At 33.9% G+C, this 16,271-nt stretch overlaps 2 protein-coding genes across 2 annotated transcripts; one reads left to right on the forward strand and one right to left on the reverse strand.

The window, feature by feature from the left end:
* Positions 1-8,451: 8,451 nt before the first annotated feature.
* Positions 8,452-10,956, reverse strand: LOC149593892 (uncharacterized). The gene is made up of 5 exons (XM_089861653.1): positions 10,942-10,956; positions 10,020-10,891; positions 8,933-9,926; positions 8,734-8,869; positions 8,452-8,675 (listed from the first exon to the last, which is right to left on the reverse strand). The coding sequence occupies exons 1-5, from the start codon at positions 10,954-10,956 to the stop codon at positions 8,452-8,454; spliced, it is 2,241 nt and encodes a 746-aa protein (XP_089717779.1).
* Positions 10,957-12,335: 1,379 nt separating this feature from the next.
* On the forward strand, positions 12,336-13,451 carry LOC149593893 (uncharacterized). Its single transcript, XM_089861656.1, has 3 exons — positions 12,336-12,357; positions 12,439-12,636; positions 12,697-13,451. The coding sequence occupies exons 1-3, from the start codon at positions 12,336-12,338 to the stop codon at positions 13,374-13,376; spliced, it is 900 nt and encodes a 299-aa protein (XP_089717782.1). The 3' UTR covers positions 13,377-13,451.
* The last annotated feature ends 2,820 nt before the right edge of the window (positions 13,452-16,271 follow it).

Below are 16,271 nucleotides of genomic sequence, written 5' to 3' on the forward strand. Positions count from 1 at the left end.
TTTGTCATATGATTAGCAGATTGCAAGGAACTCTTACACTTTGTCATATGATTAGCAGATTGCAAGGAACTCTTACACTTTGTCATATGATTAGCAGATTGCAAGGAACTCTTACACTTTGTCATATGATTAGCAGATTGCAAGGAACTCTTACACTTTGTCATGCAATTAGTAACTGATTGAAAAGAATCAATATTTAAAAGACCAAGGCAATCAAAACGGTTGAATGTAGAGACATTATACGACACCGAAGCTGGGGATTGGGAAACCTTAGCGACTGCAGCTGGGGATTTGGAAACCTTAGCGACTGCAGCTGGGGATTGGGAAACCTTAGCGACTGCAGCTGGGGATTGGGAAACCTTAGCGACTGCAGCTGGAGATTGGGAAAGCTTAGCAACTACGGAAGCAGATTGGGAAAGCTTAGCAACTACGGAAGCAGATTGGGAAAGCTTAGCAACTACGGAAGCAGATTGGGAAAGCTTAGCAACTACGGAAGCAGATTGGGAAAGCTTAGCAACTACGGAAGCAGATTGGGAAAGCTTAGCAACTACGGAAGCAGATTGGGAAAGCTTAGCAACTACGGAAGCAGATTGGGAAAGCTTAGCAACTACGGAAGCAGATTGCAAAATAATACAAGCAGGGCGAGAAGGAGGTAATGGAGGAAATTCCAGTAAAGAGGCATGCAATACTGAAACGGAAGAAGGGGCAAGAGGAGGAGAAACGGAAGAACGGGCAAGAGGAGGAGAAACGGAAGGCATAGTGATTGCACTAACAAAGTTTCTACTACCTAAACACAGCGTCAGCGCTACTACTAAACTCCTAAACACAACGTCAACGCTACTACTAAACTCCTAAACACAACGTCAACGCTACTACTAAACTCCTAAACACAACTTCAACGCTACTAAACTCCTAAACACAACGTCAACGCTACTACTAAACTCCTAAACACAACGTCAACGCTACTACTAAACTCCTAAACACAACGTCAACGCTACTAAACTCCTCAACACAACGTCAACGCTACTACTAAACTCCTAAACACAACTTCAACGCTACTAAACTCCTAAACACAACGTCAACGCTACTACTAAACTCCTAAACACAACGTCAACGCTACTACTAAACTCCTAAACACAACGTCAACGCTACTACCAAACTCCTAAACACAACGTCAACGCTACTACCAAACTCCTAAACACAACGTCAACGCTACTAAACTCCTACAAACACAGTACAGCAGTACCAAGAACACAGTACTAAAGTACCAAAACTCAGCCAAGAACAGTCAGAGATAATCTGTAAAGTTAAATAATTCAAGTTTTAGAATCAAGTCAAAAGTCAAAACAGTTATCAGCTGTTCTCTTATCTTATTAAAGGGAATTTAATGGGTAAATATAACCTATGACCTTAAAGCCTAGCCGAGGCTTAACAAACACGTTGTATTTTTTAACTGTTATACAAATAGGTATATAATTTTGCAAATAACATACAAATATATCAATTTGTAAATAACATGAGCTTATATTTCGTAAATTAAATCAATTTTAAGAATTTCAATGAACTAATTTACCCATTTAAAACCGAAACTCTGGAGAGCGATAAAAATGTTCACTTACCTCGTTCACTGGCCAAAGAAGAGTAAACTAAAATGGCGTCCCGCCGACCACGTGCAATCGTGCATGGGATTGGGAACCACGCCCACTTTGTGGGAATAGGTGATTGGCTACTGCCACACATTGTGTGGCAGCAGTGCAGAGGCTATTCCCACACAATGTGTGGCAGCAGTGCAGAGGCTATTCCCACACACTGTGTGTGGCAATAGTCACTCCCATAAAATTTTAGGCTTTACTACCTGTATTACACAGGCAGAGGCAGAGCGGAGCCTCTGCCAGTCAAGGCCGGCGCCCGCGGGATGGGGAAATATAACAAGCTATACCTTTTATTTTCATTAAGTTTTCAAAAGAACCAACGCAAGCAAACCTTATATCACTTTAGATAAGCCCAGCTCTCACAATGATTTCATTTTTGGCAAAAAGCTAAAGAAAATGAAAGACGTATTGTAGTGTGATCCCATGTTAAATTGCCTAAAAACTAAAATAAAGGTAGAGGCAGGGTAGTGTCATCGCATGTTAACTACCTATAAGACGTAATACAGGCAGAGGCAGAGCGGAGCCTCAGCCAGTCAAAGCCGGCGCCCGCGGGATGGGGAAATAAAACAAGCTATACCTTTCTTTCCATTTAGCTTTAAAAAAATTTGATTATTAATGGTTATTTTAAGAATTAAATTCGCCACTTCCATTTTAATGAAGTCTAGTGGAGGATACGACCCCAAAGATACAAATTCAGAAGTATCCGACCCGAAAGATACAAATTCAGAAGTATCCGCCCCAAAGATACAAGTTCAGAAGTATCCGACCCCGAAGATACAAATTCAGAAGTATCCGACCCGAAAGATACAAGTTCAGAAGTATCCTTTCATACAAATTCAGAAAAGCCTAAAATGTATGATCAAATATTGATCAAATGAAGTTAATCCAAAATTAGGCCGATCAAACATTAAACAGAATTTTGATTTCAAAAAATCCAATCAAAATTTGTTCAAAGTCTGAAACATTTCAGAGCAAGCTTATCTCGGCCATTACAAATTTTATATCACCTTTATCAAGTCTCGATTTTTTTTTTCATCAATTAATCTAATTTTTTTCATTATTTTTCGTCAAATTTTGATCCCGATTCTGACATAGCTTTGATAAAATTTTGATGCCGTTTTTGACATAGCTTTGATAAAACTGTGATCCCGTTTCTGTTGTAGCTTTGATCAAACTTTGAGATCCCTTTCTTCTTGTAGCTTTGATCAAACTTTGAGATCCCTTTCTTCTTGTAGCTTTGATCAAACTTTGAGATCCCGTTTCTGTTATAGCTTTCATCAAACTTTAATCCCGGTTCTAAGATAGCTTTCATCAAACTTTAATTCTGGTTCTGTCGCAACTTTAAACTAATTTCAATTCCGGTATAATCAAATAGAATAACTCATTAATAAATCCTTTGGTCTTATTTGAAACCAGGTTTTATCAAATTCTAATTCCGGTTGCACCACAAATTTGATAAAATTCAAATCATAAATTCACCAAATTTTAATCGAAATCCTCATGTTTCTGTCAAATTTTCATTTTGGTTTTGTAAAGGTTGGATAACATTTCAAACACGGAACAATCACTGTTTACACAGTTTTTGGATTAAATTTAACCAAATTTTAATCACTGCTTTTACCCTGTTTTAATCAAATTGTAATCAGTTTATACCGCGTTTTCATTACATTTTAATCAGTTTATACCTTGCCTTGATAAAATTTTAATCCGTTTACACCGTGTTTTGATCAAATTTTAATCTGTGTTCACACCGTGTTTCGGTCAAATTTTAATCAATTTATACCGTGATTTGATCAACAACAATATCGAGGTTCATCATTTGCTGTAGCACCATTTCATAAAGGCTCAAAATATTATAATTGTAGAACATTTCAGCTGAAATTGCGTGAACGATAGGGTTTCATCTCTTTGCTTATCTGGGTGTAAAGGGGCAAATATAAAATAATTAAACAAAATGGGGCTGAATTATTTTGATAGAAATCAAACTGAATTTGAAAATGTTCTTATTAATTCTGCAAAATCAAGTAAAATAATATAATCATATTATAATTTATAATGTTAAAATTATCACGTTGTAATTTATCATCAAAACATTATCACGTTGTAATTCATCATTTAAAATTATCAATCTTTTAAAATTCCGAACCTGTGAGAAATAAACTAGTATTTAGTCATTGTCAAATTTTGTTTGAGGTATTGTGATATTATCAAATACGGATAAAGTTTAATTTCATTGATAGAGATATTATCAAATACGGATAAAGTTTAATTTCATTGATAGAGATATTATCAAATATTGATAAATATTTTAGGGAGAGACATTATCAAACATTGATCAAATTGTGTTTGATAGGGCGAGATATATTCAAATATTTATCAAATATTTATTTGATAAAGGAAAATGTTATTTAAAGTCGATCAAAGTATACATTATAGAGTAGATTCTTATCAGTTTGATTTGAATGAGTTTAAAATTGTCAAAAATTTATCAAAATTAGATCCAACAAGCCTTATCAAAATTTCAATTGACCGATTAGTATATCTTTAGGTATTTTTTATCAAATTCCCAGTATTTGATCAGGGTATTTTCGTAAGGGATAGGAAGAAACACCCAATATGAAAGGTTTAAGGTATCTGGGTATAAGGTTTCATTTTCAGTTTTTGTGGAACTTTGAGGGTACTCAATTTTATAAATTTAAACAAAGTGAAATATCTTGCGAAATATTAAAGATAAAAGGAAGATGAAGACACTTCCTTAAAATGAATCTACCGCGCTCATAACGAAAATCACAATAATTTTCTCCGAAAAAATATTTAAAAAGTTGAACATTTTCAGATTTTTAAAAAATTCCCATTAGTAGCCTGTGCTTGGACCTGCGCCTCAAATTATGTGTCATTTGATGGGGAACTAAAATATGTATCTTATTCTTAATTATCAATTCTCTATCATCAACAGTTTTTGAATTATTGAAAAAGAATGTATCTTATCGACATTTTAAAATTTGCGACCGTGGATATAGGAGTTGCATTGTGGTAATATTTTATTTACGAATTTTTTCTATCATGTCAAAGGTCTCGGTGTGGTTACGTTTCTATAGCTACAAAAATATAACTTTGTAATATGAGCATTACCTTTTTTATCGTCAATTTTATTTGTTTTTACTAGCCAAGTCTTAATATTCTGGAATACATTTGCTAATTTAAAATGGTTGTGGTGCAATCTTAGTGTATCATGTTATTAAAAGCACTTACTATCTAAATGGGTGAATAGATGTTTTGTATTTTGGTTTATTTCTTCAAAGCTAATAAAACCGAATGTTTGTAGTGGGATATTTTTAAAGACTCAAATGAAGAGCCACTATTTCATCAAACTCCAGATAATGCATAATGTATAGTTGTACTCAATTCTATCGATCCTCATGGAACCATTATTTCAAAATAGCATGGAAAATACTGTTGTAATGCTTAATGTTTGTCCTTAAATCAAACTCTCGTGATAAAAGGGTATTATTGCGATGAAACGCCTCTATTTCGAAAGGTGATTTATGTTAAAAAGGTAAGGTCTCCTATTTCTGGTGTCTAGATTTTGTTATGAATTTCATATTTCAAAAGACCACGAAGAACGAGTATGACTCCAGTATGTCCATGAAAATTGTCATCACTAGAGCGAGTATTATTACTATTTAGTTGATCGTGATAAAATGCAAGTTAATTTTCTGTTTAAGCAAATGGATCCTTGTGCTCGGAAATTTGTACAAGATAATTTCGCGGACGTGACTAAAAATCCTTTTTCTTACTTATTATTCGATTTAAGTCACAATTGTAAAGACGAATGGAGAATCAGAACTAATATTTTTCCTGGCGAAACAAAAATAGAATCCCAAAATAAATAAAAGAATGTCCGTATTAAAACACGCTTTCATTTTCACTATGACTTCGAAACGTAATAGGTCGTCCAAAAAAACAAACTAAAAACTGTCAAGTTTTTGCCTAGAAAATTAATTAATGCCTTAGCGCGATTAAAAAAGAAACAACTATTAGGCATTTTGGAAGAAGCTAATAGATAATTAATAGAAACCCTTGGCGAAGTCGCATAAAATGCTATAAACGGAAACGATCGATTAAGCCCGAAAGTTTTCCAGAAATTGCCTAATCATAAAAATCAATTAGGAAAGTTAGTATATAAAAAATCTTTTTGAGATTTAAACTTCCTTTGTTAATTATTTAAAAAGGTTCGGGGATATTTTCTATGCTTTTCCGTTGGCTGCATCTGTTATTGGCTCGTTATTTGGGTCTAGAAAATGAAGTATGCGAAAGATAATGTATACCTCGTTGAGAGCATCAACAACCTCTAACGAATTCTACGCCAGGGAAGTAGAGTCATAGAAAATAAATTAATAAGGAACAGAAGACTAGGAAAAAGTTGTCCCGACCTTGAAACAGAGTCCAAACTGAGTCTATTCTATTTCCGGAAATTAGCGCCATCTCTGAATGGCTCTGTCATGTGTATAGTCCAGCAAAGACTATAAACGAGAATATCGTTACTCTCGTATGTAGTCTTCATTCTTCAACTCGCCTGATTGTGCGGCGCACTGGCTTGGGGTCGTGTTCGCGTCGGCGGTTAATTAGAAAAACTTAATTTTGATTTTAAAATGGAAGGGGCTGTTACTAAGGAAGCTTTACGGGTTATTGATTCAAGTGATGCAGTTCAAGGAGAACTAATATTTGAAGCTGATCTTAAAGGTAATAGTTTTATAATTTTCGTAAGCCTTGGCCCTTGAAGAAATGCATGATTTTTGGTTTTATTTTAAATTAAACACTATGTTCTTGTTTATTATTTATAGCAATAATTATAAAAACGACAACGTTTGCAATTAAAGAAATATCTAGTGATGATTTCATCATACATAAAGAGTATATCACAGCTTTTATAACTGACATACAAAAAGAAAGTCTTGAAGACAAAGTTATCTATGAAAAAATCTCTGACCATTTATTAAGATTGTCAATAAAGGCAAATTCGAGAGACTGTTTAACGATTGCCGATTACGAATCATCAGTAAATAAGCTGTGTTTTGATGAGAGAAAGAGTGACAAGATATTGAAAATAATACAGTCTTACGAGTCATTTCAGGGTTTACTGATAGCAGTACAGAGAACTCTTGTGCAAACTATTTTGCAGATTTTTTTCGGCCGATTGAATGTAGAACTTAAACTCGGAATTCAAAACTTAATTGATAAGGTCGAGAAAAAAAGAAGGAAAGATATAGAAGCTATGCTTGATTTTGGTGATAGCGAAGCAATCTGTTATGCACCTTCAAAAACGAGAATAAACAATGATGTTTTGCGATATGTTTGCGGATTTGTTGTTCGCGCATTGATTAAGAAGAAATGTCCCCAATCTATAATAAACAATTTAACCAAAGACGAAAATATGTTATCAACTAATGAGGACACGGAAGCCTGGATACAGAAGCTATCCCGTGGAGGATTGATTAACGTATCAGACAAATGTTTTGACCTCTTCCTGAAAATCAAAGCTTTATCAGATGAGCATTACAGCATTAATTATAAAGTAACACGAAATCAGAACCTTAAAATAAACGCCATGCGCGAAGTGATAAAAGATAGTGACATAACCAAATTATGGTCTGAGCTGAATGGATTTGGCGATACCAAATGGCTCAAGAAAATGTTGAGCATATTCCTGGACACGAGAGGCAAGTGCTTAGTCAAAGATGTAAAGGAAATATTTCAACACGACATGAAGGAAAGCATTAGAGCTAAAAAGGGGCTGAGGGTTGCCTGAAAAACATGAGCAGAATATCTTAAAGCTATCGACCAACGACAAAAAAGACGATGTTTTAAAAAGTAAACAACCAAAAGAAGCAAGCCAGACGACCGCTCCAAGACCGAAGAAGAAAGTTGAAGCAAACAAGTATTTAAAAAGTATACAGCGAAAAGAAAGAAGCTTGGAACAGCCTGCCATATCTGGATCGATGACTGCTCCAAGACCGAAGAATGAAGCTGATTCAGACAAGGTTTTAAAAAGTAAACAACCAAAAGAAACAAGGTTGGAAAAGCCTGTCATATATGAAAAGATGACCACTCGAAGAGCGAAGAAGGAAGCTGAAGCACCTAAAGAAGTTATATTAAGTTTGAGAGAGAAGAAAGGGGCATTATTAGATAAAGTTGCGAAAGAGGATACTAGTTCTAAGCGCAAGTTGAGACCAAAGAAGGGTGATGTTAAAAGCTTGGAAGTAGAAATTTTGGAAAAACACGAAAACCCAAGGAAAACTAAATATTCTACTTTAGCTAACGTAGATGTGAATTCAAATAGAAGAGCACCGAGTAAAGTCAATGTTTCAAACTTGAGCTTGAATGTCGAGAAACCACAGATAAAACGAAAAGCATTTCAGCGTAAAGAGAAAGAAAACTTTCATTGAACTTGATTACAAAAGATTTAATTTAGTCATTAAATTTAGTGATAAAGATTTTGTGATGTTTTTTCTAATACAAGTACCATGATGAATTTGTGATAAAAAAGTGACCTGATGAATTTGTGATTAAAAAAGTGACCTGATGAATTTGTGATTAAAAAAGTGACCTGATGAATTTGTGATTAAAAAAGTGACCTGATGAATTTGTGATAAAAATGGTATTGTTGATTTTGTATAAGGTTCTGTAGCTTTAAGCATAAAAAATAAATTTATTTTATGTGCTCTCAGGAATCCATCATTTGAATTTAATAATTTCGTTACATATCTTAATATTCAATCATTAATTAGAAGTTTAAACTTTATTTCGTATTTCCACCAATCGCGTCTAAAACTAATCCCTTGAGCGAGCGGAAACTATCTTTGTTTGCTCCAAAGTGCCATACAGTTGGGTTAGTGTTCCTGCCACCTGCAGCACGATGCCTTCCAAATAATTGCTCTAGTACATCCTGGTTCAGATGTTGCGTCAAAACAAATTTTGCTCCTTTCCTTATTAAAAATTTCACTATATTTACAGTTGATAGTGCTGAAATGAGTTAGAAATTAACATTCACAGCAACAAATTAACCCCATTTCAAACTTACCAGTTATCTTTAAACCTTCAATAGTTTCTCTGCTAAGAAGCATGCTATCCCTTTCTGATTTCTTGAAGTTTCCTGGGCGCTCCATGACTTGCTTCTCCCAATCTTCCAAATAGTCTATGAAATCAAATTCCAACCACTAAACAGTAGGAGAAAATAAATATAGCAAAACCATTATAATTTCCACAGGCAAACAACATACTTTAAGTCTTTGATCATCTACACTGGTGTAAGGCTTTTTATCATTATTTCGCTTGTAGATACCTTCTGTGCAATTCTTCACATTACAGAGATCAAAGAATTTGTTAAAGACACTTATGAACTTTATAGTCTCCGTGTAACTACACTTTCTGTTAGCAAGAAGAGTTTCAATAGCGCAAGCCACACTTTCACTTAAAACTTGAGTCGCCAAATTCACTTTCATTTTGGAGTAGCTATGCAAGTATACGTGTGCATACGTTAACTTGTTTAGGTGCTTAAATTCTCCAGTTGACCGTAATTGCATGAAATATAATTTCAATATAACTTTCCAACTAATCTCCTCGTTATTAATCCAAAGTGCTCGAGCATTGGAATTAGTCCCACTATTTAAAAACCCATTTCGCACTGTTTTAATTAGATGAGGTGCGTCTGATATAAAATACAGTGGTCTTTCTTCATCCATAGCAAACAAATTCACAGTTTTAAAGGGGACCTTTCGGCCTTCACCTTCAGATTCTTGAGAAATATGAAAAAATTTCCTATTCGCAACAGCACCATCACCCACAACGGCTATGATTCGAAACCCACTGGATTCTAGTTTCCTTATAGCTTCCCAAATAATACTATTAAGTTCGGAACTTGAGGCACCTTTCGTTGGAAAATGTGCAAAAGCATGAATGATATTGTTCGTTACACCTCGTATCATGAGTTGAAGAACATTTGTTGCCAGCGGTGGAGTTGTGACACCCTTAACCTCTCGTTCCATATCATGCAATTGGTTGTGATTTTTATCTATATCAACATAGCCAGTCAAAAGACCAGTGTTTTTATGACACACAAGGTCTTCTTTTATCTTCATTTCATCTAATGATAGTACAAAATATTTTTGATGTTCTGGGAGATTAGCTATATCACAATCCTTGGCCAGGTTTGAAAACATATCTGGTGAAAAGCCAGGTTTGTAACTCTGCGTATGATTATGGTTGTACAAAGTCCTTGTTGTTGGAAGGGTTAGGAGACCAGATTTTCTTACTGTCTCATAGGCTTTTGTTAATATGGCTTTTGTTTGTTGTTTCAAATATACACACCATTTAATAAACTGCGGGTCCCATCTCATACCGAATTTGGATCTTCTCATGGCTTTAATTTGTTGCCTTAAAAACACCCATGGCAGTGTTCCAGGCTGTTCCCCCTTGAGTTTTTCTTGCAACAGAATCATTAGGCTATTCATATCTTTCTTGGTTTTTTCCGTTAAAATGGTTCTCTTTTTAGATTTCTTTACAAGTTTCATAGATTGAACCCTGTTAGCGTCTAATTTCCGTGAATTTCTTAGACGTAGCTTTCTTAAAGATGATCTATAGTCGGTGCACGCAGGACATCGCTTTTGGTATGAATAGACGTAGCGCTGACAATTCTTACTAAAAACAGATTTCGAATTTTCACCATAGACTCCATTAATTTGGCGTGAAGATACTGATTTGCTTTTGAAAAGGTGTACAAGATCCAAATCCGAATTTCCACTACAAGACGTGAACTTGTTGACCTCTTTAAGATACTCATAAATGTCAGTATCTTTTGTTAGTGTCTTACTTTCACCTTCACCAGGTATAGGCAGCGCAGTTAATTCATTCATGACTTTTACATAGACAGTTATTTTTTCTCCTGAGCTTTGGCTGAATATACATTGCATTGTTAAATAGTTCTTGTTTTCTTTACTAAAAATTGCTTCTTTTTCTGTTATTTCCAACAACCAACCTGGCTGTGGTTTTAAATCATAGAAGTTCACACTCAAGCTATCAGCTATACTATGATTGTCTATTTCACTTTCATTTGCAGGGTTTTCTGTACAATCCATCAAGGATGGTCCCGAATCATAGATTTCAATTAACAGATTATCTGGCTCTTTTTCTACGACTACTGATGTTTCAACTATGGTTTCAGACTTTTGACAACTTGAAATCTAATTAAAGCAAAAACGCAAAATTTAAATATTTATTATTCACTACACACTTGAAAAATTTGCATTTATTACCATTTTTGTCACTCAAATTCAGGGTGTAAATCCAAAAACGCAACCGGATCTGGTTTATCTGTGGAGGGGCCACAGAAATTCACGAAGTGTCGAGAACATATATATGTTGATCGTTTAATATCTGAGGTTTGAAGATCTGTTCTACCACATGCTTTAATCCATCTTTCACATTTCTCACGTTGAGTTACTGGTGAAGGAAACTTAATGAAGAAAACTCCGGGGCAATTAACCGCGTTAGTTTTGGGGTTTGTTTTCATGGGACACTGGCCATATACACAATGCTTTACTCGCCCCATTCAGCCAATCTTAATCTTCCTATTTCCAAAAAAGTGACCCTACATGCATAAATATATATATATATTATTTATATTTTAATACTAGTTTAAACATAATGTAATAAATTTAAATATTATACTCACAAAAATCAGCTTCTTAAAACGATCGAGTTTAAGACCTTAACCCTCGGTTTCGTTTTCGTTTTTCGCTAGAGCAGACGATCTTTGAAAGAGCCAATAAGAGAACAACCGGAAAGAGAAATACCCCAGTATTGAACTCAACCCCTATCTCTTCCCCCGTTCCTTAAACATTGTACAGGCAATGCTAAACCTTCTGTTCCTTATTAATTTATTTTCTATGGTAGAGTCGTCGACTGACAAAAAAGGAAATTATAATATTTTGTCGAGTACGGAAAACTAAATGAGAAAGATTTTTGGGTAAACTGGTTTAGAAGATTAGACGAAATGGGTTTTATACGACCAATTAATGCAAAGATATCTAACGTTAACAAAAGTAAATTTCAATATTACGATAATAATTTGCAGCCTTTTGTTAACCCTTTCTCTATGAAATATAGAGGTCGTTCTAAAGATATTTAAAATTATCTGACCAATAACGAACGACGATTAAGATGTTCGGACAACAACGGCTCTATCTATATAAACGGCAAAAAGATCTTAAATAGCGACGTTCGTGAATGTCTTTATAATCAGTTGGCACGAGTTCGAGCCTTACATCGAAGATTACGTGAACAAAAAACAACAACAAAGTGTGCGGCCGTCTAACCTCTCGCCGGAAAATTTAATAACTACGCCTTTAAAACGTAAAATATCCCCGATTCTGGTAGCAACGCCTAGTTCTTTGCCAATTAAAAAAAGAATAAAAAAGATACTCCTACAAAAACTTCTAATTCTAGATTAATTTTAAAACAAACCCGGGATTAGCTATGAAAAACGTCACTAAAAAGGGAGGATTGATAACGTATTCGTCAACCAAGGGAATGTCTTGAAAGAAATTCATTTCGTCGTTTCGAATTCCGCTTCTTTTTCCAGTATCCAATCTTTATACTTTAAAGACAAAGGATTTTCTAATGAAAATGTCCGAGAACTTTGAAAAAGGTCCGAGGCTTATAATTTGCATAAAATACAATTAAGAAATTTCCCGAGACGTAGAATGTCTATTATAATCGTGTGAGGAAGAATTAGCAATTGGAAAAGAATCAATAGATTGTAAAGGGTGCGGTGCGTCATTCCATGTGCAATGTACAAGTATTAAAACCCCGGAAAATCTGCGAAAATTAGGATCCAAAAAGAATACTTGGGTCTGCGTGCAGTGTAAACAACAAGCTGTGGGAGTATCAGATAAAGATGGTGGCACGGCAAACACGGAAAATCGTGGTGAGTCTTCTCTACTTATGTCCAAGATCAATGAAATATGCCAGAAGCTTAATAAATTAGATGACATAGAACTAAAGATGAAAGACTTTGAAAGAAGTGTAGAATTCTGCTCAAATAAGATAGACGATTTTGTCAATCAATTGAAAGATGTACGGGAAAACCAAATTAGCTTAGAAAACGAGAATCAAATGTTAAAAAACAAAGTCGTCGAAATAGATAAAAAATTAATGAATGTAGATTTTAAGCTAAACTTTTTAGAGCAAGATAAGCTAAAATCAAATATAGAAATTAATGGAATTCCTCAGACAATTAATGAAGACCTGAGTACATTGGTATCTGAAATAGGTAGAATTATTGAAGTAGAGTTTAACAAAAAGTCTATAATAGACTGTTACAGAGTAGTTAAGAAACTGAATCTAGAAAATAACAATAAAGCAACTCCGGGAAATATAGTAGTTAAATTTAAAAATGAAGATATAAAAGCAGCTTGGATTGCCGCCTTCAAAATTAAGCGTAAAGAAGGCTTGTACTTGAAAGCGCTCAGTAAATCCTGGCCAAAAAAACCTTTCTATATTAATGAACAACTATCAGGGTATAACAAAAAATTATTGTATGAAGCTAAGATGTACGCGGCTAAAGAAAAAATTAAATATGTCTGGGCCTCTGCGGGTTGTATTTTTATGCGCAAGGATGACGGTATAAAAGCAACTAAGATAAGAAATCTACAGGACCTAGCTTAAAAAGTTAAAACTATGATATTTCTTTTACATTTAAACTTTTGTTTCGTTTTTTAAGATTAAAAACCACATGTTTGATTTAATTAAAACTCTCAATAATAATATAAATAAAAAACCAAACCAATTAATATTAACAGATATTGCAAGTTGTAGAACTACACTAAAAACAAAAGGCCTAAAAATAATGCGTTTTAATATTAGAAGTATTGGTAAAAATTTTGATGAATTTTGTGTTTTTTATGATGAACTAAAAGTAGATTTAGACATAATGATTTTTTCTGAATGTTGGCTCAAGGGCACACAAATTGACCTCTATAGTTTAAATGGATACAATAGAATAAATACGACAGAATTTGTCAATCGCAGTGATGGCATAATGATATTTATTAAGAAAGGTTTACGGTTTAAATACTCAGAAATAAGGCTGAGTGAAACTAATTCTATAAAACTGGACATAATGGATTCTACAAATATCGATAGAGTAGTTTGTAAGCTAATAGTGATTTATAGGTCTCCGAGTACTGATATGAGACCTTTCCTTTTGGCATTAGAGAATGAACTACGCGGATTATATCGAGAAAATTGTATAATTGTGGGGGATATAAACATAAATACCTTAGATGAGGAAATAAGTAGCGAATACGTCAATATTTTGTGTAATTACGGTTTTATACCATTCATATATAGCCCAACTAGGGGCAATTCATGTCTAGACCATATTTACCTTAAGAGATCTGAAGATATTAACTTAAATAACACTTTTTCAATTATATTTGACACTTATATAACCGATCATAAGATAACGTTCCTAAACCTAGAGTTTTCTAACAAATGGAAACCTTACGATCCCAAGTTGGATGTGAAGAACTTTAAAAAACTAAACGAAGCAAAGCTGAAAATGTTACTGGGTTTTGAGGACTGGTCTGAAATAATGAACTGTGAGGATACTGACAAGGCTACTGATAGATTTATGGAGAATTTGAAATTCTATATTAATCTAGCTCAAATTACTATTCCCAGTAAGAATCCAAGTAACCACAAAGCACGGATTTTAAAACCCTGGATCACTCTAGGGTTATTTAACTGTATGAAAAAGCGTGATGACCTACAAAGACAATTACAAAAACAACCTTTCAATATAAATCTTAAAATTAAATGTAAAACATATAGAAACAAGTTAACGTTAATTCTGAGAAGAGTAAAGTCCGAATTCTATCAGAAAAAGTTAAACTCGGTTAAATCAGACGTGTCAAAAACCTGGAAAATAATAAATGAAATAACGTCTAAAACAACGAAAGATAATAATCAGCTCAATGATCTAAGTTTTAAAACATCGAACGGAACTATTATTGCAAAAGAGGAACCGGGGAAAATTGCAAATGAATTCAATAGTTACTTTGCAAATATAGGTATAAGCATGGCCAATAAAATCAAAAACACAGATGGGAATTTTCAATGTCAGACTAAAACACTATTAGAGTCTATCTTCCTGGATCCAGTAACCCCAACAGAAACTGTGGGGTATATACATGATTTAAATAATAACGCCTCTCCAGGGTATGATGGTATTAGCGTTAAAATCCTGAAAAGTATAGGACCGTGTATAGCTACACCATTAACTTACCTTTTAAACTTAAGTCTTTCACAGGGAAAATTTCCTCAAGTTTTAAAAACTGCCATAATAACCCCGATTTATAAAGCTGGGGATAAAGAGTTATTTACGAATTATAGACCGATATCTGTTCTTCCCCACATCTCTAAAATATTTGAGAAATGTATGAAATCTCGGTTAATCAAATTTCTTAACCAACATAAAATAATTTCACCCAACCAATATGGGTTTCAGTCAGGGAAAAGTACCGAAGATGCCATTGGTAGCATAACAAAGTTTATAAATTGCAATTTGGACATTGATAAAAAAATTATCGCTGTATTTCTAGACCTAGCCAAAGCCTTCGACACCATTAGTCATGATATCTTATTAGATAAGCTTTATAAAATTGGTATACGTGGTATTGCTAATGACTGGTTTCAAAGCTTTTTAAAGAATCGTAAATCTGTTGTGAGGATCAATAATACTTATAGTACGCCAGAGTTAATCTTATGTGGAGTTCCACAAGGCACTATCCTAGGTCCCATTTTATTCTTAATTTACATTAATGAGTTATGTGAAATCAAATATTCAGATACATTGAACGCTTTTGCTGATGATACGGTTCTAATATACGTAGGTAATACCTGGTCTGAAGTATATGAAAAAGCTAACATTGGTTTAATAAAGGTTACAAACTGGTTAAACAAAAACTTACTAAACTTAAATGTAGAGAAAACTAAATTTATTCCGTTCTCGATGCCAAAAGGTATGGTTGCTCCAGAGTTACTGATTCATGCAAATAATAAATGTGCTGAAAACTTAACTAAATTGTGTGATTGTAAAAAAATTGAAAGAGTAAATGTATTTAAATACCTGGGAATTTATATAGACTCTGAACTAAATTGGAAACCCCAAATCCAAAATCTAGTTAAAATATTAAGATATGCTCTGTATAAACTACGTTTGTTAACAACAGTTTTAAATGTGAAATTACTCCGCACGGTGTACTTCGCATTGATTCAGTCATTACTTACGTATGGCATTATTGGATGGGGAAGTGCTACTAAAACTTGCATTGATCCACTAGAAAAACTTCAAAATAGAATTCTGCGAACTCTCCTAAAAAAATCGTGGTTTTATAATACTAAGTTGCTTTATGTTGAATTTGATGTTTTGACGATAAGAGAATTATATATAAAAACTGTACTGGTAGACTTGTATAAATGTAGGAAAAATTATTCCATGTTATATACCCATGAGCACTGCACTAGAATGCAAGATTCTCTTAACTTCCAAATCCCCAA

This window comes from Phalangium opilio, unplaced genomic scaffold, assembly GCF_054372755.1.
Source record: "Phalangium opilio isolate 3A_F unplaced genomic scaffold, DU_Popi_V2 ptg000483l_1, whole genome shotgun sequence".
Classification (NCBI taxonomy): Eukaryota; Metazoa; Arthropoda; class Arachnida; order Opiliones; family Phalangiidae; genus Phalangium; species Phalangium opilio.

Bases quoted from the DNA above. Each gene is read 5' to 3' on its own strand.
- LOC149593892 (XM_089861653.1), bottom strand. The intron at 8,870-8,932 runs GTATGTTGTTTG...CCTACTGTTTAG, and splicing joins TAGATGATCAAAGACTTAAA to TGGTTGGAATTTGATTTCAT. The intron at 8,676-8,733 runs GTAAGTTTGAAA...AACTCATTTCAG, and splicing joins TGAAGGTTTAAAGATAACTG to CACTATCAACTGTAAATATA.
- LOC149593893 (XM_089861656.1), top strand. From the start codon at position 12,336: ATGTCCGAGAACTTTGAAAAAG. The intron at 12,358-12,438 runs GTCCGAGGCTTA...CGTGTGAGGAAG, and splicing joins GTCCGAGAACTTTGAAAAAG to AATTAGCAATTGGAAAAGAA. The intron at 12,637-12,696 runs GTGAGTCTTCTC...TTAATAAATTAG, and splicing joins GGCAAACACGGAAAATCGTG to ATGACATAGAACTAAAGATG.